The sequence below is a fragment of the Cherax quadricarinatus genome, chromosome 13 (genome assembly GCF_038502225.1).
Source record: "Cherax quadricarinatus isolate ZL_2023a chromosome 13, ASM3850222v1, whole genome shotgun sequence".
Classification (NCBI taxonomy): Eukaryota; Metazoa; Arthropoda; class Malacostraca; order Decapoda; family Parastacidae; genus Cherax; species Cherax quadricarinatus.
This window is the reverse complement of record NC_091304.1, coordinates 9,002,238-9,025,108: the sequence shown is the minus strand read 5'-3', so window position 1 is coordinate 9,025,108 and position 22,871 is coordinate 9,002,238. Positions and strand designations below refer to the sequence as shown.

At 39.7% G+C, this 22,871-nt stretch overlaps 1 protein-coding gene across 1 annotated transcript in view; it reads right to left on the bottom strand.

The window, feature by feature from the left end:
- Positions 1 to 22,871, bottom strand: part of LOC128688494 (protein P200) — a 224,990-nt gene that overhangs the window by 109,084 nt on the left and 93,035 nt on the right. The window contains exons 5-6 of the mRNA XM_070084463.1: positions 18,448 to 19,683; positions 2,552 to 5,074 (exon numbers count right to left, since the gene is read on the bottom strand). Of these exons, the coding sequence (XP_069940564.1) occupies positions 2,552 to 5,074; positions 18,448 to 19,683 (3,759 nt within the window). The remainder of the gene's footprint in view (positions 1 to 2,551; positions 5,075 to 18,447; positions 19,684 to 22,871) is intronic.

Here is a 22,871-nt window from a genome sequence, read left to right as displayed (position 1 = left end):
AGCTGATAAACGCAGTGGCCGAAAAATGAGGTTCCACTATAATTTCTTTTATTTTAAAGTATCTATTAACTGAATTTAAAGTGTTTATCAAGCCTAAACTTGTGTATTTTGATATACAGTGGACCCTCGAATTTAGTAGTGCTTTTTCTGTATGCAAAACTATTTTTATTATCTATAAAATGTATGTTTTGTTAATGTTTCCCATACGAAATATAATGTACAGTGGAACCTCAAAAATTGAACGTATCACATATCGAACATTTCAAAAATAAGACAATTTTTTCGGACAAACTGTGTCCCTATTATCGAACGTGCCCCTATTTTCAGACCGCCGGGTACGGGACCTGTCCACTGGCCCGCTCTGTCGGCGTCCCCGCGCAGGCGCCGTGAGCAGTCTAGCTTTGTTTATGCTTGAGTGAACACTAACCTGCGATCTCATTCACACATTTTACGATTATTTAATTGTGTTTAGTGCTTGTGGGGCTGTGAAATAAGCTGCCATGGGCCCAAAGAAACTTGCTAGCAGTACCCCTGTGGTAAAGAAAGTGAGAAACACCATAGATGTGAAGAAGGAAATAATACAGAAGTATGAGATTGGAGTGAGACTTGTTGAGCTTGCCAGGATGTACAGAGGACTGTGGACAGTTACTCTGCGAGACAGAAACAGACGACTCTGGACAGTTATTTTGTAAGACAGAAACAGACGACTGTTGAGTTATTTTGTGAGACAAACAGACAATTGTGGACAGTTATTTTGTGAGACAGAAACAGATGACTGTGAACAGTTATTTTGTGAGACAGAAACAGACGACTGTGGAGTTATTTTGTGAGACAAACAGACGATTGTGTAAAGTAAAAGGACACAAGTGCAACTAATGTGACATTTTATTGTGGCAACGTTTCGCTCTCCAGGAGCTTTGTCAAGCCGATACAATAAAATGTCACAATAGTTGCACTTGTATCCTTTTACTTTACATATTGCTGATAATTCTACCAACATTATTACAAACGATTGTGGACAGTTATTTTGTGAGACAGAAACAGACGACTGTAGACAGTTATTTTGTGAGACTGGGGTCCAATGACTCTCAAGCTGGTCCTAGTGGCATTAAAATACAGAGAAGGGAAGCAACCCCAGAGAGGGCTTTGATACCGGAAGTCCTCATGGAGGGGGATTCTCCTTCCAAACAATAACCCCAACTCCCTCTCTCCTCCTCCCTATCTTCCAGATGCCACCACCAATCTTCAATAAAGGTAAGTAAAAATGTTATTTTGTATTACTATACATAATTAAAGACTATAGCATTTGTTGTGTGTATGTAAAACTGTAATTAATCTCTATAAAATGTATTTTTTTTGTGAATATTTTTGGGTTTCTGGAACGGATTAATTGTATTTCCATTATTTCTTATGGGAAATATTGCTTCGAATTTCAGACTTTTCGAATTTAGAACTAGCTCCTGGAACGGATTAAGTTTGAAATTTAAGGTTCCACTGTAAATCCAATTAAACCATTCCAGACACCCAAAAATATTAACAAAAAATACACAAATAACGCGCACATAAAAGAGAGAAGCTTACGACGACGTTTCGGTCCGACTTGGACTCTCTTTTATGTGCGGGTTATTTGTGTATTGTTCCAGTCACGGTATTGTGCCTTTTTTGTTATTTAACAAAAAATACATCTGTAAGATTTTTTTTTTTTATTTTCCAAAATTGTCCCCCCTCCCCCACACACAGGAATTGTTTTTTCAGGCTATCCTACAGTCAAGGGTTAATTGATGGTCTACTGTATATGAAGCAGCATCACCAAGTAACTGACACTGTTCATTAGGCATACTCCAAAGTGCCATGGAGGGTTGAATAACAAGCCCTTTACAAAGCTAAATGTCAGTAACAATCGCTTCAGTCTCTCAATAACTACTACATTCTCATATATGTACTGCTAAGTCATGCTCATATCTACCTTCTTTACACATCTTTCAAGTATGCTGTGTATAAACATCTGCAGAGGAAGAAAATTTTGTTGTAAGAGGTTACTAAGCAACTTCATCTTTTCATTTGAGTACAAAGACCTACTAAGTGGCACAAGGCACAACCCTAATAATACATTTTTAACCCTTCAACTGTCCAAACATAGATCTACGTCCACGTGCGGAGGGCTCCAAAAGTAGATCTACGTTTTTTCTTACATGCCTTCAAATGGGGAAAATCAAGGTCGGAGTGCTACACACGTGACCGTAGATCTACGTTTGGACAGTTTAAGGGTTAATCCTATATTTGTATTCTTCCTTTCATTTTTGGTGCATTTCTAGCTCGATATCAGATTTGGGCCCCATTTCCTTGCATATCAAAATGTCCTGGTTTTCCAGAACATTTTGGTATGCATCTACAGCTAATTCAACAAATAACAATCATTTTCAAAGACACATGTTTCTAAAACAGAATTTTATGAGTATTTGCTGCCATTTTTATTTGAAAATAGTGTGGATATTAAAATTTCTCCACCACAAATGGACAAGATTTGCATTGTAATAATATATAAACTTACCTGAGGTATTAGTTTTTCTGCAGCATCAAGATCTTCACGAAGATTTTTGTCTGTTTCACTTGTAATGTCTGCTTTCTCATATACAGGGGGCTGAATATCTTCTAGAACTTCCTTCAAAGGTTCACTAGGTTCCTGCAGAGGTTCAATGTGAATGGGATCAGGAATAACTTCATCTACAGGTACTGGGTCCTTCCCATCTGCAGGAGAAGGCAAGACTGCTTCGTCTTCCTCAGATGGTGGAAAAACATAAGTACGTTCTTCATGCAGTGCTTCATCAGGAATGATTTGAGATTCAATATCAGCAAACACATCCTCAGGAACAACCTCAGACTCTGAAGGATTTACTGGAGAGCCAAGGTTTTGCTCACTAGGTTCCTGCAGAAGTTTAATGTGAATGGGATCAGGAATAACTTCATCTACAAGTACTGGGTCCTTCCCATCTGTAGTAGAGGGAAAGACAGTTTCATCTTCCTCAGATGGAGGAAAAACATAAGTACGTTCTTCCTGCAGTGCAATATCAGGAATGATTTGAGATTCAATATCTGAAAGAACATCTTCTGGAACAACCTCAGATTTCGTTGCATATACTGCAGAGTCGATGTTTTTCTCACCCGGTTCCTGTAGAAGTTTAATGTGAATGGGATCAGGAATAACATCATTTACCAGTACTGGGTCCTCCCCATCTGCAGGAGAAGGGAAGACAGTTTCATCTTCCTCAGATGGAGGAAAAACATAAATACGTTTTTCATGTAGTGAATCATCAGGAATGATTTGAGATTCAACATCTAAAAGAATATCCTCTGGAACAACCTCAGATTTGGCAAGACTTACCGGAGAACCCAGGTTTCGTGATACTACAACTTCCTCAAATTGCCCTACTACTGGCCTAACTGTTAGATACTCATAGTTGAGACTGCTCTCTGCCTCAAGTTCTGGCCCACTGACCGACTGTGACTCAGGTTCTGTCTTATCAACTTCTTGTGACTCAGGCTCATAAACTATTTGTTGCTCAAGCACTGGTTCATCTGTTTGTGGCATGGGCTCATACACTGTTTGTTTCTCAGCCTCTGTTTCATCAACTGTTTGTTTCTCAGCCTCTGTTTCATCAACTGTTTGTTTCTCAGCCTCTGGTTCATCAACTGTTTGTGAACTGAAATCTGGTTCATCTACTTGTGGTTCTAGCTCTGGTTCTTCAACTGTTTGTGGTTCATAAAGTGCTTGTGGTTTAAGATCTGGTTCATCAACTGCTTGTGGTTCAAGCTCTGGTTCTACAACTGCTTGTGGTTCAATCTCTGGTTCTTCAACTGCTTGTGGTTCAAGCTCTGGTTCTTCAACTGCTTGTGGTTCATAAAGTGCTTGTGGTTCAAGCTCTGGTTCATCAACTGCTTGTGGTTCAAGCTCTGGTTCTTCAACTGCTTGTGGTTCAAGCTCTGGTTCTTCAACTGCTTGTGGTTCATAAAGTGCTTGTGGTTCAAGCTCTGAGTCTTCAATTGCTTGTGGTTCAAGCTCTGGTTCATCAACTGCTTGTGGTTCCAGCTCTGGTTTGTCAGCTGTTTGTGGTTCAAGCACTGGTTCATCAACTGCTTGTGGTTCATCAAGTATTTGTGGTTCAAGCTCTGGTTCATAAACTGCTTGTGGTTCAAGCATTGGTTCATAAACTTTTTGTGGTTCAAGTGTTGGTTCATCAACTACTTGTGGTTCAAGCTCTGGTTCATCAACTGTTTGTGGTTCATCAACTACTGGTGATTCAAGCTCTGGTTCATCAACTGCTTGTGGTTCATCAACTGCTTGTCGTTCATCAACTACTGGTGGTTCAAGCTCTGGTTCATCAAATGCTTGTGATTCAAACTCTGCTTCATCAACTGCTTGTGGTTCAAGCTCTGGTTCATCAACTGCTTGTGATTCAAGCTCTGGTTCATCAACTGCTTGTGGTTCAAGCTCTGGTTCATCAACTGCTTGTGGTTCAAGCTCTGGTTCATCAACTGCTTGTGGTTCAAGCTCTGGTTCATCAACTGCTTGTGGTTCAAGCTCTGGTTCTTCAACTGCTTGTGGTTCAAGCTCTAGTTCATCAACTGCTTGTGGTTCAAGCTCTGGTTCATCAACTGCTTGTGGTTCAAGCTCTGGTTCTTCAACTGCTTGTGGTTCAAGCTCTGGTTCATCAACTGCTTGTGGTTCAAGCTCTGGTTCTTCAACTGCTTGTGGTTCAAGCTCTGGTTCATCAACTGCTTGTGGTTCAAGCTCTGGTTCTTCAACTGCTTGTGGTTCAAGCTTTGGTTCTTCAACTGCTTGTGGTTCAAGTTCTGGTTCTTCAACTGCTTGTGGTTCAAGCTCTAGTTCATCAACTTGCCATGGATAAGGCTGCAGCATATCATTAGTAATAGAGTGAGTTACATGTGTGTCAGGAGCCAGAACCTGGGCCTTCCCTCCTACATCACTACCAGCTATTAAAACCTCAGGCTTCTGCTGGATGTTGGCTGCTGGTTTTGCTGACTCTTCTGGCTGAGCAGCTCCAGAGCTGAGTGGCTGTATAAAAAAGGCAAATTTTGTTAGCTGGCGATTATTAGCAGTAAGGAAAATATATGAGTCCATGAATTACTTTAAAAAACATTTGCAGGCAATGAGTTATCATTCTCATTTAAACTGACACAAATCATGCAAAAGTAGTGAAAATATTCAAAAGTTTTATCACCATAACTTATTTAAGGCTACAAAAAACAAACATTAAAATAAGAATGGAAATGGTTAAATGAATATGTATTACTAAAATATATTAATGCAACACAAAGCAATCGCAGACAAGTGATCTTCATGCAAACCAAGCCACAGGGAAATGGAAATCTTCACCTCAAGATCTTTCATTTTTCTATGCATCAGGAGCTATGCAATGTTGCAAGAACTACAACAGTTAGATTGAAGAAATGTTTTCTCAGAGGAAAGGTAACATACTGATGCTGGCTGGCCTCTTCTAAGGTAGATGAGGCCAGAGTCAACACGATACATTTTTGAGAAAACATCCCCTCAATCTAACTGTTGCAGTTTTTGCAACATTGCACTGCTTTAAATGAAACATGGTAGAGTGTGAGATCTTAAGCTGAAGATTTCCATCCCCTGTGACTTGTTTTGTATTAATGTAATATATTTATATAACCAGATTACTTTCAACAAATTACCAAAGCAAAGCATAGCATCTAAAAATTAATGATTTTCATGCAAATGCAAGAACTGCAATGCTAGCAAATAATTCAATCCATTCTAGAAACATACAATGAGCATACAAAGGAAGCATCAAGATCAGCACCAAAAGATCTGCTTCTATCCACAACATTAATAGAATAAAATAGATCGAAATTAGTGTGTGTGTGTGTGTGTGTGTGTGTGTGTGTGTGTGTGTGTGTGTGTGTGTGTGTGTGTGTGTGTGTGTGTGTGTGTGTGCGCGCGCGCGTGTGTGCGTGCGCGTGTGTGCGTGCGTGCGTGCGTGTGTGAATCTTATTAGCCTGGAACAGTCCATTGGATAACATATCAGCCAGCTAGTTTTAGAACCAGTTTGCCATGAATTCCATTGTTCCTTGCTGCAAGTTGCTTATCTATCAAGGCTGAAAGAGAACAGAAGTATAGTGATACCAATCATTTTACATGGATGTGAAGCATGGGCTTTAACCCCTTTGACTGTTGCAAGCCCCTTTCTGAAACTGTCATTCTATGTCGCAAAATTTTTAAAAAAAAAAAAAAAAAAAAAAAAAAAAAAAAAAAAATTATTGTTTCTTATGAAATGATAGAGAATCTTTTCCCGATAATAATGACACCAAAAGTATGAAATTTGTTCGAAAATTCACGGAATTACGCTCCTGCGAAGTTAGCGGTCTTGGCGACATATACGGATCGGCGATTTCGCTGACTTTGAGCCCTGTTTTTGGCCAATTCCGTTGATCCAGTTGACCAAACTCATAGCTATTTCTTTAGAACTCCTACCGTACACTTTTCCTGGTATACTCAGTAAACTTATTCCTCTATAATTTTTAGCCTCTTTTGTCCCCTTTCCCTTTATATAAAGGGACTATACATGCTCTCCGCCAATCCCTTCACTAAATATTACCCTGCTCAAACTCCAACAGCTCGTCAGGTCCCATCAACCATTCATCTCCATTCTCTCCTATCACGCTTGTGCATGCTTTCTGGAAGTCCAAGCCCCTTACCCACAAAACCTCCTTTACCCCCTCCCTTCAACCTTTTCGAGGACGACCCCTACCCCACCTTCCTTCCCCTACAGATTTATATGCTCTCCATGTCATTCTACTCTGTTCCATTCTCTCTAAATGACCAAACTGCCTCAAGAACCCCTCTTCAGCCCTCTGAATACTTTTAGTAACTCCACACCTTCTCCTAATTTCCACACTTCCAATTCTCTGCATATTTACACCACACATTGCCCTTAGACAGAACATCTCCAATGCCTCCAACCGCCTCCTTGCTGCAGCATTTACATCTCAACCTTCACACGCATATAAAAGTGTAGGTACCACTATACTTTCATACATTCCCTTCTTTGCCTCCACTGATCATGTTTTTTGTCTCCACATATACTTTAACGCACCACTCACCTTTTTTCCATCATCAATTCTATGGCTAACCTTATCCTTCATAAACCCATCTGCTGACAAATCAACTCCCAAATATCTGAAAACATTCACTTCTTCCATACTCCTTCTCTCCAATGTGATATCCAATTTTTCTTTATCTAGATCATTTGATACCCTCATCACCTTACTCTTATCCGTGTTCACTTTCAACTTTCTACCTTTACACACACACACACACTCAAATTCGTCCAGTAACCTTTGCAACTTTTCTTTTGAATCGCCCATAAGCACAGTATCATCAGCAAAAAGTAACTGTGTCAACTCCCATTTTGTATTTGATTCCCCATAATTTAATCCCACCCCTCTCCCCAACACCCTAGCATTGACTTCTTTTACAACCCAATCTATAAATATATTAAACAACCATGGTGACATTACACATCCCTGTCTAAGACCTACTTTTACCAGGAAGTAATCTCCCTCTCTTCTACACACCCTAACCTGAGCCTCACTATCCTCATAAAAACTCTTTACAACATTTAGTAACTTACTACCTATTCCATATACTTGCAACATTTGCCACATTGCTCCCCTATCCACTCTATCATATGCCTTTTCTAAACCCATAAATGCAATGAAAACTTCCCTATCTTTATCTAAATACTGTTCACATATATGCTTCAATGTAAACACTTGATCTACACATCTCCTACCCACTCTAAAACCTCCTTGCTCATCCGCAATCCTACATTCTGTCTTGCCTTTAATTCTTTCAATAATAACCCTACTATGCACTTTTCCTGGTATACTTAGTAAACTTATTCCTCTATAATTTTTACAATCTCTTTTGTCCCCCTTCCCTTTTTATAAAGGAACTATACATGCTCTCTGTCAATCCCTAGGTACCTTCCCCTCTTCCATACATTTTTTTTTTTTTCAACAAGTCGGTCATCTCCCACCGAGGCAGGGTGACCCAAAAAAAAGAAAGAAAATCCCCAAAAAGAAAATACTTTCATCATTCAACACTTTCACCACACTCACACATTATCACTGCTTTTGCAGAGGTGCTCAGAATACAACAGTTTAGAAGCATATACGTATAGAGATACACAACATATCCCTCCAAACTGCCAATATCCCAAACCCCTCCTTTAAAGTGTAGGCATTGTACTTCCCATTTCCAGGACTCAAGTCCGACTATATGAAAATAACCGGTTTCCCTGAATCCCTTCACTAAATATTACCCTGCTCACACTCCAACAGATCGTCAGGTCCCAAGTATCATTCGTCTCCATTCACTCCTATCTAACACGCTCACGCACGCTAGCTGGAAGTCCAAGCCCCTCGCCCACAAAACCTTTACCCCCTCCCCCAAACCCTTTCGAAGACAATCCCTACCCTGCCTTCCTTCCCCTACAGATTTATACGCTCTCCATGTCATTCTACTTTGATCCATTCTAAATGACCAAACCACCTAACAACCCCTATTCAACACTCTGACTAATACTTTTATTAACTCCACACCTTCTAATTTCCACACTCCGATTCTCTGCATAATATTTACACCATACATTGCCCTTAGACAGGACATCTCCACTGCCTCCAACTGCCTCCTCACTGCAGCATTTACCACCCAAGCTTCACATCCATATAAGAGTGTTGGTACTACTATACTTTCATACATTCCCTTCTTTGCCTCCATAGATAACGTTTTTTGACTCCACATATACCTCAACGCACCACTCACCTTTTTTCCCTCATCAATTCTATGATTAACCTCATCCTTCATAAATCCATCCGGCGACACGTCAACTCCCAAGTATCTGAAAACATTCACTTCTTCCATACTCCTCCTCCCCAATTTGATATCCAATTTTTCTTTATCTAAATCATTTGATACCCTCATCACCTTACTCTTTTCTATGTTCACTTTCAACTTTCTACCTTTACACACATTCTCAAACTCATCCACTAACCTTTGCAATTTTTCTTTAGAATCTCCCATAAGCACATTTATTAAACAAAAATACCAACCACTCCAACACTATATTACACCACATTACAGTTTCATACATCACAATATCTTACAAGCATATCCAAATCTCCATATTTAACCCTTTGACTGTTTCGGTCATATATATACGTCTTACGAGCCAGTGTTTTGGACGTATATATATACAGTGGACCCCCGCATACCGTTGGCATCACATAACGTTTAATCCACATACCGCTCGCTTTTTTCGCAAAAATTTTTGCCTCGCATACCGCTTAAAAACCCGCTCACCGCTGTTCGTCCGAGATGCGTCCAATGTGCGGCCTGAGCCACGCTCACATGTTCCGCCGGTGGCATTGTTTACCAGCCAGCCTCCGCGGTAACATCCAAGCATACAATCAGAACATTTCATATTATTACAGTGTTTTTGGTGATTTTATCTGCAAAATAAGTGACCATGGGCCCCAAGAAAGCTTCTAGTGCCAACCCTACAGCAATAAGGGCGAGAATTACTATTGAGATGAAGAAAAAGATCATTGATAAGTATGAAAGTGGAGTGCGTGTCTCCGATTTGGCCAGGTTGTATAATAAACCCCAATCAACCATCGCTACTATTGGTGGTACAGCTGCTGCTGCTGCTGTACCACCGTCAGCTGCTGCTGCACTGTCAGCTGCTGCTGCTGCTGTAGCACCGTCAGCTGCTGCTGCTGCTGTACCACCGTCTGCTGCTGCTGTAGCATCGTCTGCTGCTGCTGTACCACCGTCTGCTGCTGCTGTAGCATCGTCTGCTGCTGCTGTAGCATCGTCTGCTGCTGCTGTAGCATCGTTTGCTGCTGCTGTAGCACTGTCAGCTGCTGCTGTTGCTGTAGCATCGTCAGCTGCTGCTGTTGCTGTAGCATCGTCTGCTGCTGCTGTAGCATCGTCTGCTGCTGCTGTAGCATCGTCTGCTGCTTCTGTAGCACTGTCAGCTACTGCTGCTGCTGCTGTAGCACAGTTGTTGGTGTGGCTTATTGAGAATACCAAGAAACAATTAACCCCAGAGGATTTGCCACCCAGGATAACCCAAAAAAGTCAGTGTCATCGAAGACTGTCTAACTTATTTCCATTGGGGTCCTTAATCTTGTCTCCCAGGATGCAACCCACACCAGTCGACTAACACCCAGGTGAACAGGGAAAAATGCCTGGAACTAGTGCTCATATTGGTGAATTTAAAGCCAGCAAAGGTTGGTTTGAGAGATTTAAGAATCGTAGTGGCATACACAGTGTGATAAGGCATGTTCTGGAAGAAAATGCCAAACAGGACCTACAGTACTCAGGAGGAAAAGGCACTCCCAGGACACAGTCTCATCAGTCATTGCTGCATCTTCAATAAAGGTAAGTGTCATTTATTCTTCATGTAGTAGAGTAGTACATGCACAATATATATTGTGCATGTACTACTCTACTATTGTGCATGTATCCTTCTCTTTGTGTGTAGGAAAATGTATATTTCATGTGGTAAAAAATTTTTTTTCATACTTTTGGGTGTCTTGCACGGATTAATTTGATTTCCATTATTTCTTATGGGGAAAATTCATTCGCATACTGATCATTTTGCATAACAATGAGCCCTCTTGCACGGATTAAAATTGCTATGCGGGGGTCCACTGTATTTATGGTTGTATTCTCATTTTCTTGGTCTCAATTGATAGAATGGAATACATATTATAGAAATAGAGGTGATTTTGATTGGTTTTACTATAAAAAGAACCTGGAAATGGAGCTCAAGTTAGGGGAAATGTTTGATTTTTGCCGATGTTCAAAAGTACACAAATGATGTCATTGTCCAATAAATGTCCAACTATCCATTCTAATATGCAGTCATGAATGGGTTGACATTATTTGTACAATTATTACAATATTGCAGTAGTCTGCATAACAATAAATCTTCTATATTTTGTTTGTAAAGTAAAAGGACACAAGTGCAACTAATGTGACATTTATTGTGGCAACGTTTCACTCTCCAGGAGCTTTATCAAGCCATTACAAACAATACATGGACACAGAGGGTATATAAAGGCTCTGAGTGAGGTGCAATACTAGTGAGGTACCATTTCGATGTTCACTAGTGGTAGTAGTAGTAGTAGTGGTGGAAGTGACAAAAATAATACAATATGGAAGAGCAATTAATTCGTACATGAGTAAAAGGATATAAAAGCTATTACTCGGGTAACATAAAAATAGGTTGGACAAATATAGACTGGAAAGAGGCAGGTTTTTTTAGTGTTCACTCTCTGTAATGTGCTTTGTGTAGTATAAGAACATACATAAGAACATAAGAAAGGAGGAACACTGCAGGAGGCCTGCTGGCCCATACTAGGCAGGTCCTTTACAATTCATCCCACTAACAAAACATTTGCCCAACCCAATTTTCAATGCCACCCAAGAAATTAGCTCTGATGTGAAAGTCCCACTCAAATCCAACCCCTCCCACTCATGTACTTATCCAACCTAGATTTGAAACTACCCAAAGTCCCAGCCTCAATAACCCAACTAGGTAGACTGTTCCACTCATCAACTACCCTATTTCCAAACCAATACTTTCCTGTGTCCTTTCTAAATCTAAACTTATCTAATTTAAATCCATTACTGCGGGTTCTCTCTTGGAGAGACATCCTCAAGACCTTATTAATATCCCCTTTATTAATACCTATCTTCCACTTATACACTTCGATCAGGTCTCCCCTCATTCTTCGTCTATCAAGTGAGTGTAACTTAAGAGTCTTCAATCTTTCTTCATAAGGAAGATTTCTAATGCTATGTATTAATTTAGTCATCCTACGCTGAATGTTTTCTAACGAATTTATGTCCATTTTGTAATACGGAGACCAGAACTGAGCTGCATAATCTAGGTGAGGCCTTACTAATGATGTATAAAGCTGCAGTATGACCTCTGGACTTCTGTTGCTTACACTTCTTGATATAAATCCCAGTAATCTATTTGCCTTATTACGTACGCTTAGGCATTGCTGTCTTGGTTTAAGGTTGCTGCTCACCATAACCCCCAAGTCCTTTTCGCAATCTGTATGGCTAAGTTCTGCATCATTTAACTTATAAGTACTAGGGTTATGGGCACTCCCAAGCTTCAGAACCTTGCATTTATCTACATTGAACTGCATCTGCCACTTTTCTGACCAAGAATAGAGTTTGTTTAAATCCTCCTGAAGTTCCATAACATCTACGTTTGAATCAATTATCCTACCTATCTTTGTGTCATCGGCGAATTTGCTCATATCACTAGTAATTCCCTCATCAAGATCATTGATATATATTATAAACAACAACGGGCCCAAGACTGATCCCTGTGGAACGCCACTTGTTACACATCCCCACTCGGATTTAACCCCATTTATGGACACTCTCTGCTTCCTCTGTCAGTGAGCCATGACTCGATCCACGAGAGCACTTTTCCCCCAATGCCATGAGCTGCCACTTTCTTTAACAGTCTATGGTGCGGAACTCTATCAAAAGCCTTACTAAAATCTAAGTAAATAATATCTAATTCTTTATTGTGGTCAACAGCCTCAAAAGCTTTACTGAAGAAAGTTAATAAATTAGTTAGACAAGACCGGCCTCTTGTGAATCCATGCTGAGTATCATTAATCAAGCTATGCTTATCGAGATGGCTTCTTATAATCTCGGCTATAATTGACTCTAGTAATTTGCCTACAATTGAGGTCAGGCTTATTGGGCGGTAATTTGACGGTAACGACTTGTCCCCTGTTTTAAAAATAGGAGTTACATTAGCCATCTTCCACATATCAGACACTACACCTGTTTGAAGAGATAAATTAAAAATATTAGTTAATGGTTCACAGAGTTCCATTTTGCATTCCTTAAGAACCCTTGAAAAAACCTCATCAGGACCTGGCGACTTATTTTGCTTCAGTCTGTCTATCTGCTTCACAACCATCTCACTAGTGACTGTGAGGTTACATAATTTATCTTCTAGCCCACTGTAAAAATTAATTACTGGAATATTGTTAGTGTCTTCCTGTGTAAAAACTGAGAGAAAATAATTATTTAAAATCAAGCACATTTCATTCTCTTTGTCAGTAAGGTGCCCATAGTTATTTTTAAGGGAACCTATCTTATCTCTAACTTTTGTTCTATAGACCTGGAAAAAACTTTTTGGGTTAGTTTTAGAATCCCTAGCAACTTTAATTTCATAGTCCCTTATAGCTTTTCTTATCCCCTTTTTAATGTCCCTCTTAATGTCAATATACTGATTCATAAGATGACCCTCACCTCTTTTGATACGCCTATAAATTCCTTTCTTATGCCCTAGTAGATATTTGAGCCTATTATTCATCCATTTTGGGTCATTTCTATTTGATCTAATTTCTTTATATGGGATAAACGCTCTTTGAGCAGCATGTATAGTGTTCAGAAAACTGTCATATTGATAGCTCTCTTCGTTACCCCAGTCAACAGATAAGTGTTCTCTAAGCCCATCGTAATCTGCTAAGCGAAAATCTGGGACTGTTACTGAGTTATCGCTACTATCGTACTTCCATTCAATGCTAAATGTAATTGATTTGTGGTCGCTAGCACCCAGTTCCTCTGAAATTTCTAAATTATTAACAAGGGATTCATTGTTTGCCATAACTAAGTCAAGCAGGTTATTTCCTCTTGTAGGTTCTGTCACAAACTGCTTCAAAAAACAATCCTGAAATACTTCTAAGAAGTCATATGATTCTAAATTCCCAGTCAAGAAATTCCAATCAACATGACTAAAGTTAAAGTCTCCTAGAATTACTACATTATCGTGCCTTGTGGCCTTAACAATTTCCTCCCATAGCAGTTTCCCTTGGTCCCTATCTAAGTTTGGGGGACGGTATATCACTCCTAAAATCAGTTTTTCATGCCCCTCTGAAAATTCTATCCAAACAGACTCTGTATGTGTTACTTCAGACTTAATACCCGTTTTTATGCAACAGTTCAAGCGATCTCGGACATACAATGCCACCCCACCCCCCCTCCCAATACTTCTATCTTCTTGGAACAATTTAAATCCCTGAATATGACATTCCGCAGGCATGTCCCGACTTTTTGAATTAAACCACGTCTCAGTTAAGGCAAATACATCAATGTTACCTGCACTAGCAACTAATCTCAACTCGTCTATCTTATTCCTAGCAAAACACAATATTCCTCTCAGACCAATCACGTCAGGAATAGGCAGAGCTCCACACAAACTAGCCGGAGTTCTTGCCAAATCTCTTTCCTGCCTTCTGGGGACCATCAGCCCCGCTCATCTCAAACACTCAGGCGACCTTCTCAACCGCATCCGTAACCTCTCCATCCGTAACAAGAAACTAAGCAGTTTGGATGTGACTTCCCTCTTCACAAAAGTACCTACCAAAAAAGCCATCGAGGTTCTACGACGTAAAGTCAACCAGGACCTTAATCTTCCTTTACCTCCCGGAGATTTTGTTGAGATTTTGTGTTAATTTCAACTGTTTTTCTTTTAATAACAAGCTCTACAAACAAACCTATGGCATGGGAATGGGATCCCCAATAAGTGCCGTCCTAGCCAACTTATACATGGAACACCTAGAGTCCGAACACTTCGCCAACATCATCCCTTCAAGCGTCACTTGGTTACGTTACGTGGACGATGTCCTCGTAATAACTCCAAAACGTTTTGATGTACGGGATCTTCAGGCAAGGCTCAAAGCAGTTGAACCAGCAATTCAGTTTACACTAGAAGAAGAGTCCAATGACAAGCTACCTTTCCTCGACGTCCTCATTCACAAAGTAGACAACAACCTAAGATTTCAAGTTTATCAGAAACCCACCAATAAAAATGATCTCTCACACTTCTATTCCAGTCAAGATACCAAGACCAAAAGAGGCATCATCATCGGGTTTTTCCTAAGAGCATACCGAATTTGTAGTCCTGAGTTTCTTAAAGAGGAATGCATTTACATTCACCAAACATTCACTGAGTTACAATTTCCTTCTTTTTTCATCAAAGACTGCAAGAAAAGAGCTCTTCAGATCATCAATTCTCCACGCATCAACACCGCTCCCAACAAAGTTATAATTCTTCCCAACAGCCAGGTTGCACTAAACGTCTCAAAAGTACTTTCACAAGCTAACACCAGAGTCGCCATTGCTTCTACCACTTCAATAAAGGATCTAACCAGGACAAAACCCAAGCACCACGAACCAGTCAATGCAGGAGTTTACACTATACCCTGTGGAGGCTGTGACAAGATCTACGTAGGTGAAACAGCAAGAAACCTCGACACCCGCCTCAATGAACACATTTACGCATGTAGGAACGACAACTTAAACAACGCCTGTGTACAACACCGAAATTCCACCAATCATCTCATGAAATTCAGAGTCGCCCAATTAGTGATCAAAGAAACTAATTTCTGCAGACGCAAGTGCCTTGAATCAGCACTGATCGCTGTTTCGAATACAATTAAACAAAACAACGGCAGCTTCACCATCTCCAAAGTCTTAGCAAGAATCCTCCTGAAAACAGTAAACCCTGCCATCACATAGTCTCTCCTGTTATACTACACAAAGCACATTACAGAGAGTGAACACTGAAAAAACCTGCCTCTTTCCAGTCTATATTTGTCTAACCTATTTTTATGTTACCCAAGTAATAGCTTTTATATCCTTTTACTCATGTACGAATTAATTGCTCTTTCATATTGTATTATTTTTGTCACTACCACCACTACTACTACTACTACCACTAGTGAACATCGAAATGGTACCTCATTAGTATTGCACCTCACTCAGAGCCTTTATATACCCTCTGTGTCCATGTATTGTTTGTAATGGCTTGATAAAGCTCCTGGAGAGCGAAACGTTGCCACAATAAATGTCACATTAGTTGCACTTGTGTCCTTTTACTTTACATATTGTCGGTAATTCTACCAACTTTATTACAATCTATATTTTGTTTGAATAAAAATTCAAAATAGAAAGCAAGAGTAATATCAGAGGGGCCTGGAGACGTGACTGATGAACAAAGAAAATGTTATTTTAGAGCCAGGAATGTCTGCAGTGTTCATTGTGGACCTTATTTTGAAATTGTCATATTTTTTAATTTTGTGAAATTGGCCAAATTGCAAATTTCTGACCACGTTATTGGGTAGTTGAAATCGGTAAATGGGCAGTTTCTTGTACTCAATCGATATAAAAAATGGAGTTCTAAAGAAATAGTTATGAGTTTGGTCGACTGGAACAATGGAATTAGCTGAAAATAGGGCTCAAAGTGGGCGAAATTGCCAATTTGTAAATATCACTGAGGTTGCTAACTTTGCGAGAGCGTAATTCCGTCAGTTTTCCATCAAATTTCATTTTTTTGGTGTCATTACAACCGGGAAAAGATTCTCTATCATTTCATGAGAATTTTTTTTTTTTTAAATTTTGCAACACCAGGAGACACCTCAGGATTGGGGGTTGCGACAGTCAAGGGGTTAAAAAGTATTACTTAAAAAGAAAAAAGTCTAGTGTCGTCAATGTGAGGAGAAAATTCCAGAAAGTTTGTAAGATGGCTGCTCTTGACTGTCAATGTGCAGGTGATACAACTGATATAGAAGCATATACGTAACTTTTGTTTTTTTTTCAACATGCTGGCCATCTCCCACTGAGGCAGGGTGACCCAAAAAAGAAGCACACTTTCACCCTCATTCAACACTTTCACCATCATTCACACATAATCACTGTCTTTCCACTGGTGCCCAGATATGACAGTTTAGATGTCACTCCAAACAGCCAATATCACAAACCGTTCTTTAAAGTACAGGCATTGTACTTTCTGCCTCTGGGACTCGATTCTGGCTAACTGGTTTCTCTGAATCCCTTCACAAAATATTACCCTACTCACACTCCAACAGCTCGTCAGGTCCCAAAAACCATTCGTCTCCATTCACTCCTATCTAACATGCTCACACATGCCTGCTGCATGTTCAGGCCCCTTGCACACAAAACCTCCTTTGCCCCTTCCCTCCATCCTTTCTTAGGATAATCCCTACTTCTCCTCTCCTCCACTACAGATTTATACACCCTCCAAGTCATTCTATTTTGCTCCATCCTCTCTAAATGACCCCCCCCCCTCAATAACTCTTCAGCCCTCTGAATAATACTTTTTGTAACCCAACACCACCTCCTAATTTCCACACTAAAAATTCTCTGCATAATATTTACACCACACATTGCCCTTAGACATGCCATCTCCACTGCCTCCAGCCTCCTCCTTGCTGCAGCATTCACAACCCATGCTTCACACCCATATAAGAGTGTTGGTACCACTATACTCTTGTACATTCCCTTCTTTGCCTCCAAGGATAACGTTTTATGTCTCCACAGACACCTCAATGCACCACTCACCTTTTTTTCTTCATCAATTCTATGGTTAACCCCGTCCTTCATAAACCCATCTGCTGACAAATCCACTCCCAAATATCAGAACACATTCACTTCTTCCATACTCCCTCCCTCCCAATAAGATGGGTTTAAATAAAAGAATTGTGTGTTATTACAAAGAGATGCAGTTTTAATTAATGATAAGTATTAAGGAATGTGGTGGGAATTCTGTCCCAATGATGATAAGAAAAAACATTTATTATGTGATGAAGTAAGCTTTGATAATCTGCACTGAAGAGCCAAAGAAAACATTCTCTTTCTGCAGGTCAAGATTCAAAGGAAAGGATGAGAAAATTCAAACTACATAATTCTATATATCTAAAAGTTGGATAGATTCAAGCAAAAATTGCCAAGATTTTTATATACAGCTGTAGAACTTCCACTGTTTTAGGCAACTACCTCAGGTTAATCATCTAATTCTTCTCAATGTAGTATATTCTATTTGCTATTAAATATCAGAAGAAAAAGTAAACAAAAATAAATTTTACACATTAAGAATAAAATAATAGGATGATACCTAAAAGAATGTACTATACCATTAATAAGAGTGTAACTACTCATACCAGGTAAAAAGTGAAGACAGCCTGGAATTATATCAGCATATGGTAAGTTCATAAAGAAAAATTGTGAAGAAAGTATCTCATTTTCAAGATGTGTTGCACCTTTTCCATGAAAATATATGTATTTCCAAGAAGTAAATTAAGTTTATGGCATTCCTTCAATCCCCTGATTATCTAATTCAGCTTATAAAGCATATACTTAGTTACTGCTTAAAAGACCAAAGGAGCAAGACTAATAATGGCATTTAAATTACACTACAGGTGAAAATCAATACTCAGTACTTGGGATTATTATTCTAAGCTCAGTTAGGAGTATTGGAATTCACTCACCTCAGCCTCAATACGATTCTTGACATCTTCTAGGATAACTTGAATGTGCTTAAGTGTATCAAGTAATCCATTTGTTTGACCACCTTCCATAGCTTGAAGAACTCCAGACAGGTGTGGTGCTAACTGTGCTACCATAGCATTATTTGGATCCTTGGCTAGCACTTGTTCTGCTAATGACTCAACTTTTAGATATGCGTCAGTCAAAAGACCAACTTCACCCTCCTTTCCATACTGTGACCAATCTTCTTCCTCCTCTTCAGTAACATCTTGACCTAATCTTTTACCTACAATTTTCTCTATCTCATCATCATCGTCATCATCATCGTCATCATCATCGTCATCCTCATCATCATCATCATCATCATCATAATAGTCATTATCCCCCTTTTTTGGTTGTCCTTCAGCTTCTTCCTTATGATCATCTACATTTTGATTTTCTATTGGGGTTTCACTATCAACAGGAAGAACTTCTTTTACTTGTATATTAACAAAAGCATCTAAAGCTCCATCTTCTTCAGCACCAGGTAACTCTTCCTCTGCTTTTTCACTTGCTAAAGTTACTTCTTCAATCTCCCCAGCAGGTGCACCCATTTCTGACACATGCTCAACATGTAAAAGGTCTTCAACTTCATTATTTTCAGGCAAAGCTAACTCTCCAGTTTCTTCACTGGGCTCCTCTTTCTTCTCTTCTTCCAGGGCTGATTTCATTTCCTTGACTACTGGAGGTCCTTCAAGAGGTAAAGATTTTTTCACTTCCTCTGCTAGTAGAGTTTCTTCAATGGGTACATCATCTGCTTCATTCTTTACCTGCAAAGATTCCTCAACAGTAACAGCCTCTACATGCTCTTCAACTGGAATAACTTCCTCTGTTACCACATCATGTTCCATATCTTTAGGGGCAGTTTCCTTAGGTGTAGCTTCCTTAAAAGATGCCAGTGTTTCTGGGACCTCAATACTTTCTTCAACTGGTATTGCTTCTACAAACTCTTCTTCCTCAGCAGCAGCTGAAGCATCATTAACTTCATCCAGTTTATCATCAGTGGTAGACACTTCTGGCTCCACTTTCTCCACAACCCGTTTCTGCCTTTGAGGTGGAGCTTCTACAATGACTTCCTCCACATGAATATATTCCTCAAGTGGAGGTGTTGCTTCTATAGGCTCATATTCTTCTTCTATGTCTTGTTGTAATATAGGTGAGGGAGCCTCTGGGATTACTTCCATATCCATATGTATATTCTGTAAATATAGTTTTAAGATTAAAAAAATATGCTGGGTGCTCTGAATTTTCTTGTAAGAAATAAAGCTAATTTTTTTTTTTTCAACAAGTCAGCCGTCTCCCACCGAGGCAGGGTGACCCAAAAAATAAAGAAAATCCCCAAAAAGAAAATACTTTCATCATCATTCAACACTTTCACCACACTCACACATTATCACTGTTTTTGCAGAGGTGCTCAGAATACAACAGTTTAGAAGCATACACATATAAAGATACACAACATATCCCTCCAAACTGCCAATATCCCAAACCCCTCTTTTAAAGTGCAGGCATTGTACTTCCCATTTCCAGGACTCAAGTCCGACTATATGAAAATAACCAGTTTCCCTGAATCCCTTCACTAAATATTACCCTGCTCACACTCCAACAGATTGTCAAGTCCCAAGTACCATTTGTCTCCATTCACTCCTATCTAACACGCTCACGCACGCTTGCTGGAAGTCCAAGCCCCTTGCCCACAAAACCTCCTTTACCCCCTCTCTCCAACCCTTTCGAGGACGACCCCTACCCCGCCTTCCTTCCCCTATAGATTTATATGCTTTCCATGTCATTCTACTTTGATCCATTCTCTCTAAATGACCAAACCACCTCAACAACCCCTCTTCTGCCCTCTGACTAATACTTTTATTAACTCCACACCTTTTCCTAATTTCCACACTCCGAATTTTCTGCATAATATTTACACCACACATTGCCCTTAAACAGGACATCTCCACTGCCTCCAACTGTCTCCTCGCTGCTGCATTTACCACCCAAGCTTCACACCCATATAAGAGTGTTGGTACTACTATACTTTCATACATTCCCTTCTTTGCCTCCATAGATAACGTTATTTGACTCCACATATACCTCAACGCACCACTCACCTTTTTTCCCTCATCAATTCTATGATTAACCTCATCCTTCATAAATCCATCCGCCGACACGTCAACTCCCAAGTATCTGAAAACATTCACTTCATCCATACTCCTCCTCCCCAATTTGATATCCAATTTTTCTTTATCTAAATCATTTGATGCCCTCATCACCTTACTCTTTTCTATGTTCACTTTCAACTTTCTACCTTTACACACATTCCCAAACTCATCCACTAACCTTTGCAATTTTTCTTTAGAAGCTCCCATAAGCACAGTATCATCATTTTGAATTTGATTCCCCAACATTTAATCCCACCCCTCTCCCGAACACCCTAGCATTTACTTCCTTTACAACCCCATCTATAAATATATTAATCAACCATGGTGACATTACACATCCCTGTCTAAGACCTACTTTTACCGGGAAGTAGTCTCCCTCTCTTCTACACACTCTAACCTGAGCCTCACTATCCTCATAAAAACTCTTTACAGCATTTAATAACTTACCACCTATTCCATATACTTGCAACATCTGCCACATTGCTCCTCTATCCACTCTATCATATGCCTTTTCTAAATCCATAAATGCAATAAAAACTTCCCTACCTTTATCTAGATACTGTTCACATATATGCTTCAGTGTAAACACTTGATCTACACATCCCCTACCCACTCTGAAACCTCCTTGCTCATCCACAATCCTACATTCTGTCTTACCTCTAATTCTTTCAATTATAACCCTACCGTACACTTTTCCTGGTATACTCAGTAAACTTATTCCTCTATAATTTTTATAGTCTCTTTTGTCCCCTTTCCCTTTATATAAAGGGACTATACATGCTCTCCGCCAATCCCTAGGTACCTTCCCCTCTTTCATACATTTATTAAACAAAAGTACCAACCACTCCAACACTACCCCCCCCCCCCCACTTTTAACATTTCTGTCATGATCCCATCAGTTCCAGCTGCTTTACCCCCTTTCATTCTACGTAATGCCTCATGTACCTCCCCCACACTTACATTCTGCTCTTCTTCACTCCTAAAAGATGGTATACCTCCCTGACCAGTGCATGAAATTACTGCCTCTCTTTCTTCCTTAACATTTAAAAGTTCCTCAAAATATTCTCGCCATCTACCTAATACCTCCATCTCCCCATCTACTAACTCCCCTACTCTGTTTTTAACTGACAAATCCATACTTTCCCTAGGCTTTCTTTACTTGTTTAACTCACTCCAAAATTTTTTCTTATTTTCATTAAAATTTCTTGACAGTGCCTCTCCTGCTCTATCATCTGCTCTCCTTCTGCACTCTCTCACCACTCTCTTTACCTTTCTTTTACTCTCCATATACTCTGCTCTTCTTATAACACTTCTGCTTTGTAAAAACCTCTCACAAGCTACCTTTTTCTCTTTTATCACACCCTTTACTTCATCATTCCACTAATCACTCCTCTTTCCTCCTGCCCCCACCCTCCTATAACCACAAACTTCTGCCCCACATTCTAATACTGCATTTTTAAAACTATTCCAGCCCTCTTCACCCCCCCCCCTACTCATCTTTGCACTAGCCCACCTTTCTGCCAATAGTCGCTTATATCTCACCCGAACTTCCTCCTCCCTTAGTTTATACACTTTCACCTCCCTCTTACTTGTTGTTGCCACCTTCCTCTTTTCCCATCTACCTCTTACTCTAACTGTAGCTACAATTAAACAATGATCCGATATATCAGTTGCCCCTCTATAAACATGTACATCCTGGAGCCTACCCATCAACCTTTTATCCACCAATACATAATCTAATAAACTACTTTCATTACGTGCTACATCATACCTTGTATATTTATTTATCCTCTTTTCATAAAATATGTATTACTTATTACCAAATCTCTTTCTACACATAGCTCAATTAAAGGCTCCCCATTTACATTTACCCCTGGCACCCCAAATTTACCTACTACTCCCTCCATAACATTTTTACCCACTTTAGCATTGAAATCCCCAACCACCATTACTCTCACACTTGATTCAAAACTCCCCACACATTCACTCAACATTTCCCAAAATCTCTCTCTCTCCTCTACACTTCTCTCTTCTCCAGGTGCATACACGCTTATTATAACCTACTTTTCACATCCAATCTTTATTTTACTCCACATAATCCTTGAATTAATACATTTATAGTCCCTCTTTTCCTGCCATAGCTTATCCTTCAACATTATTGCTACTCCTTCTTTAGCTCTAACTCTATTTGAAACCCCTGAGCTAATCCCATTTATTCCTCTCCATTTAAA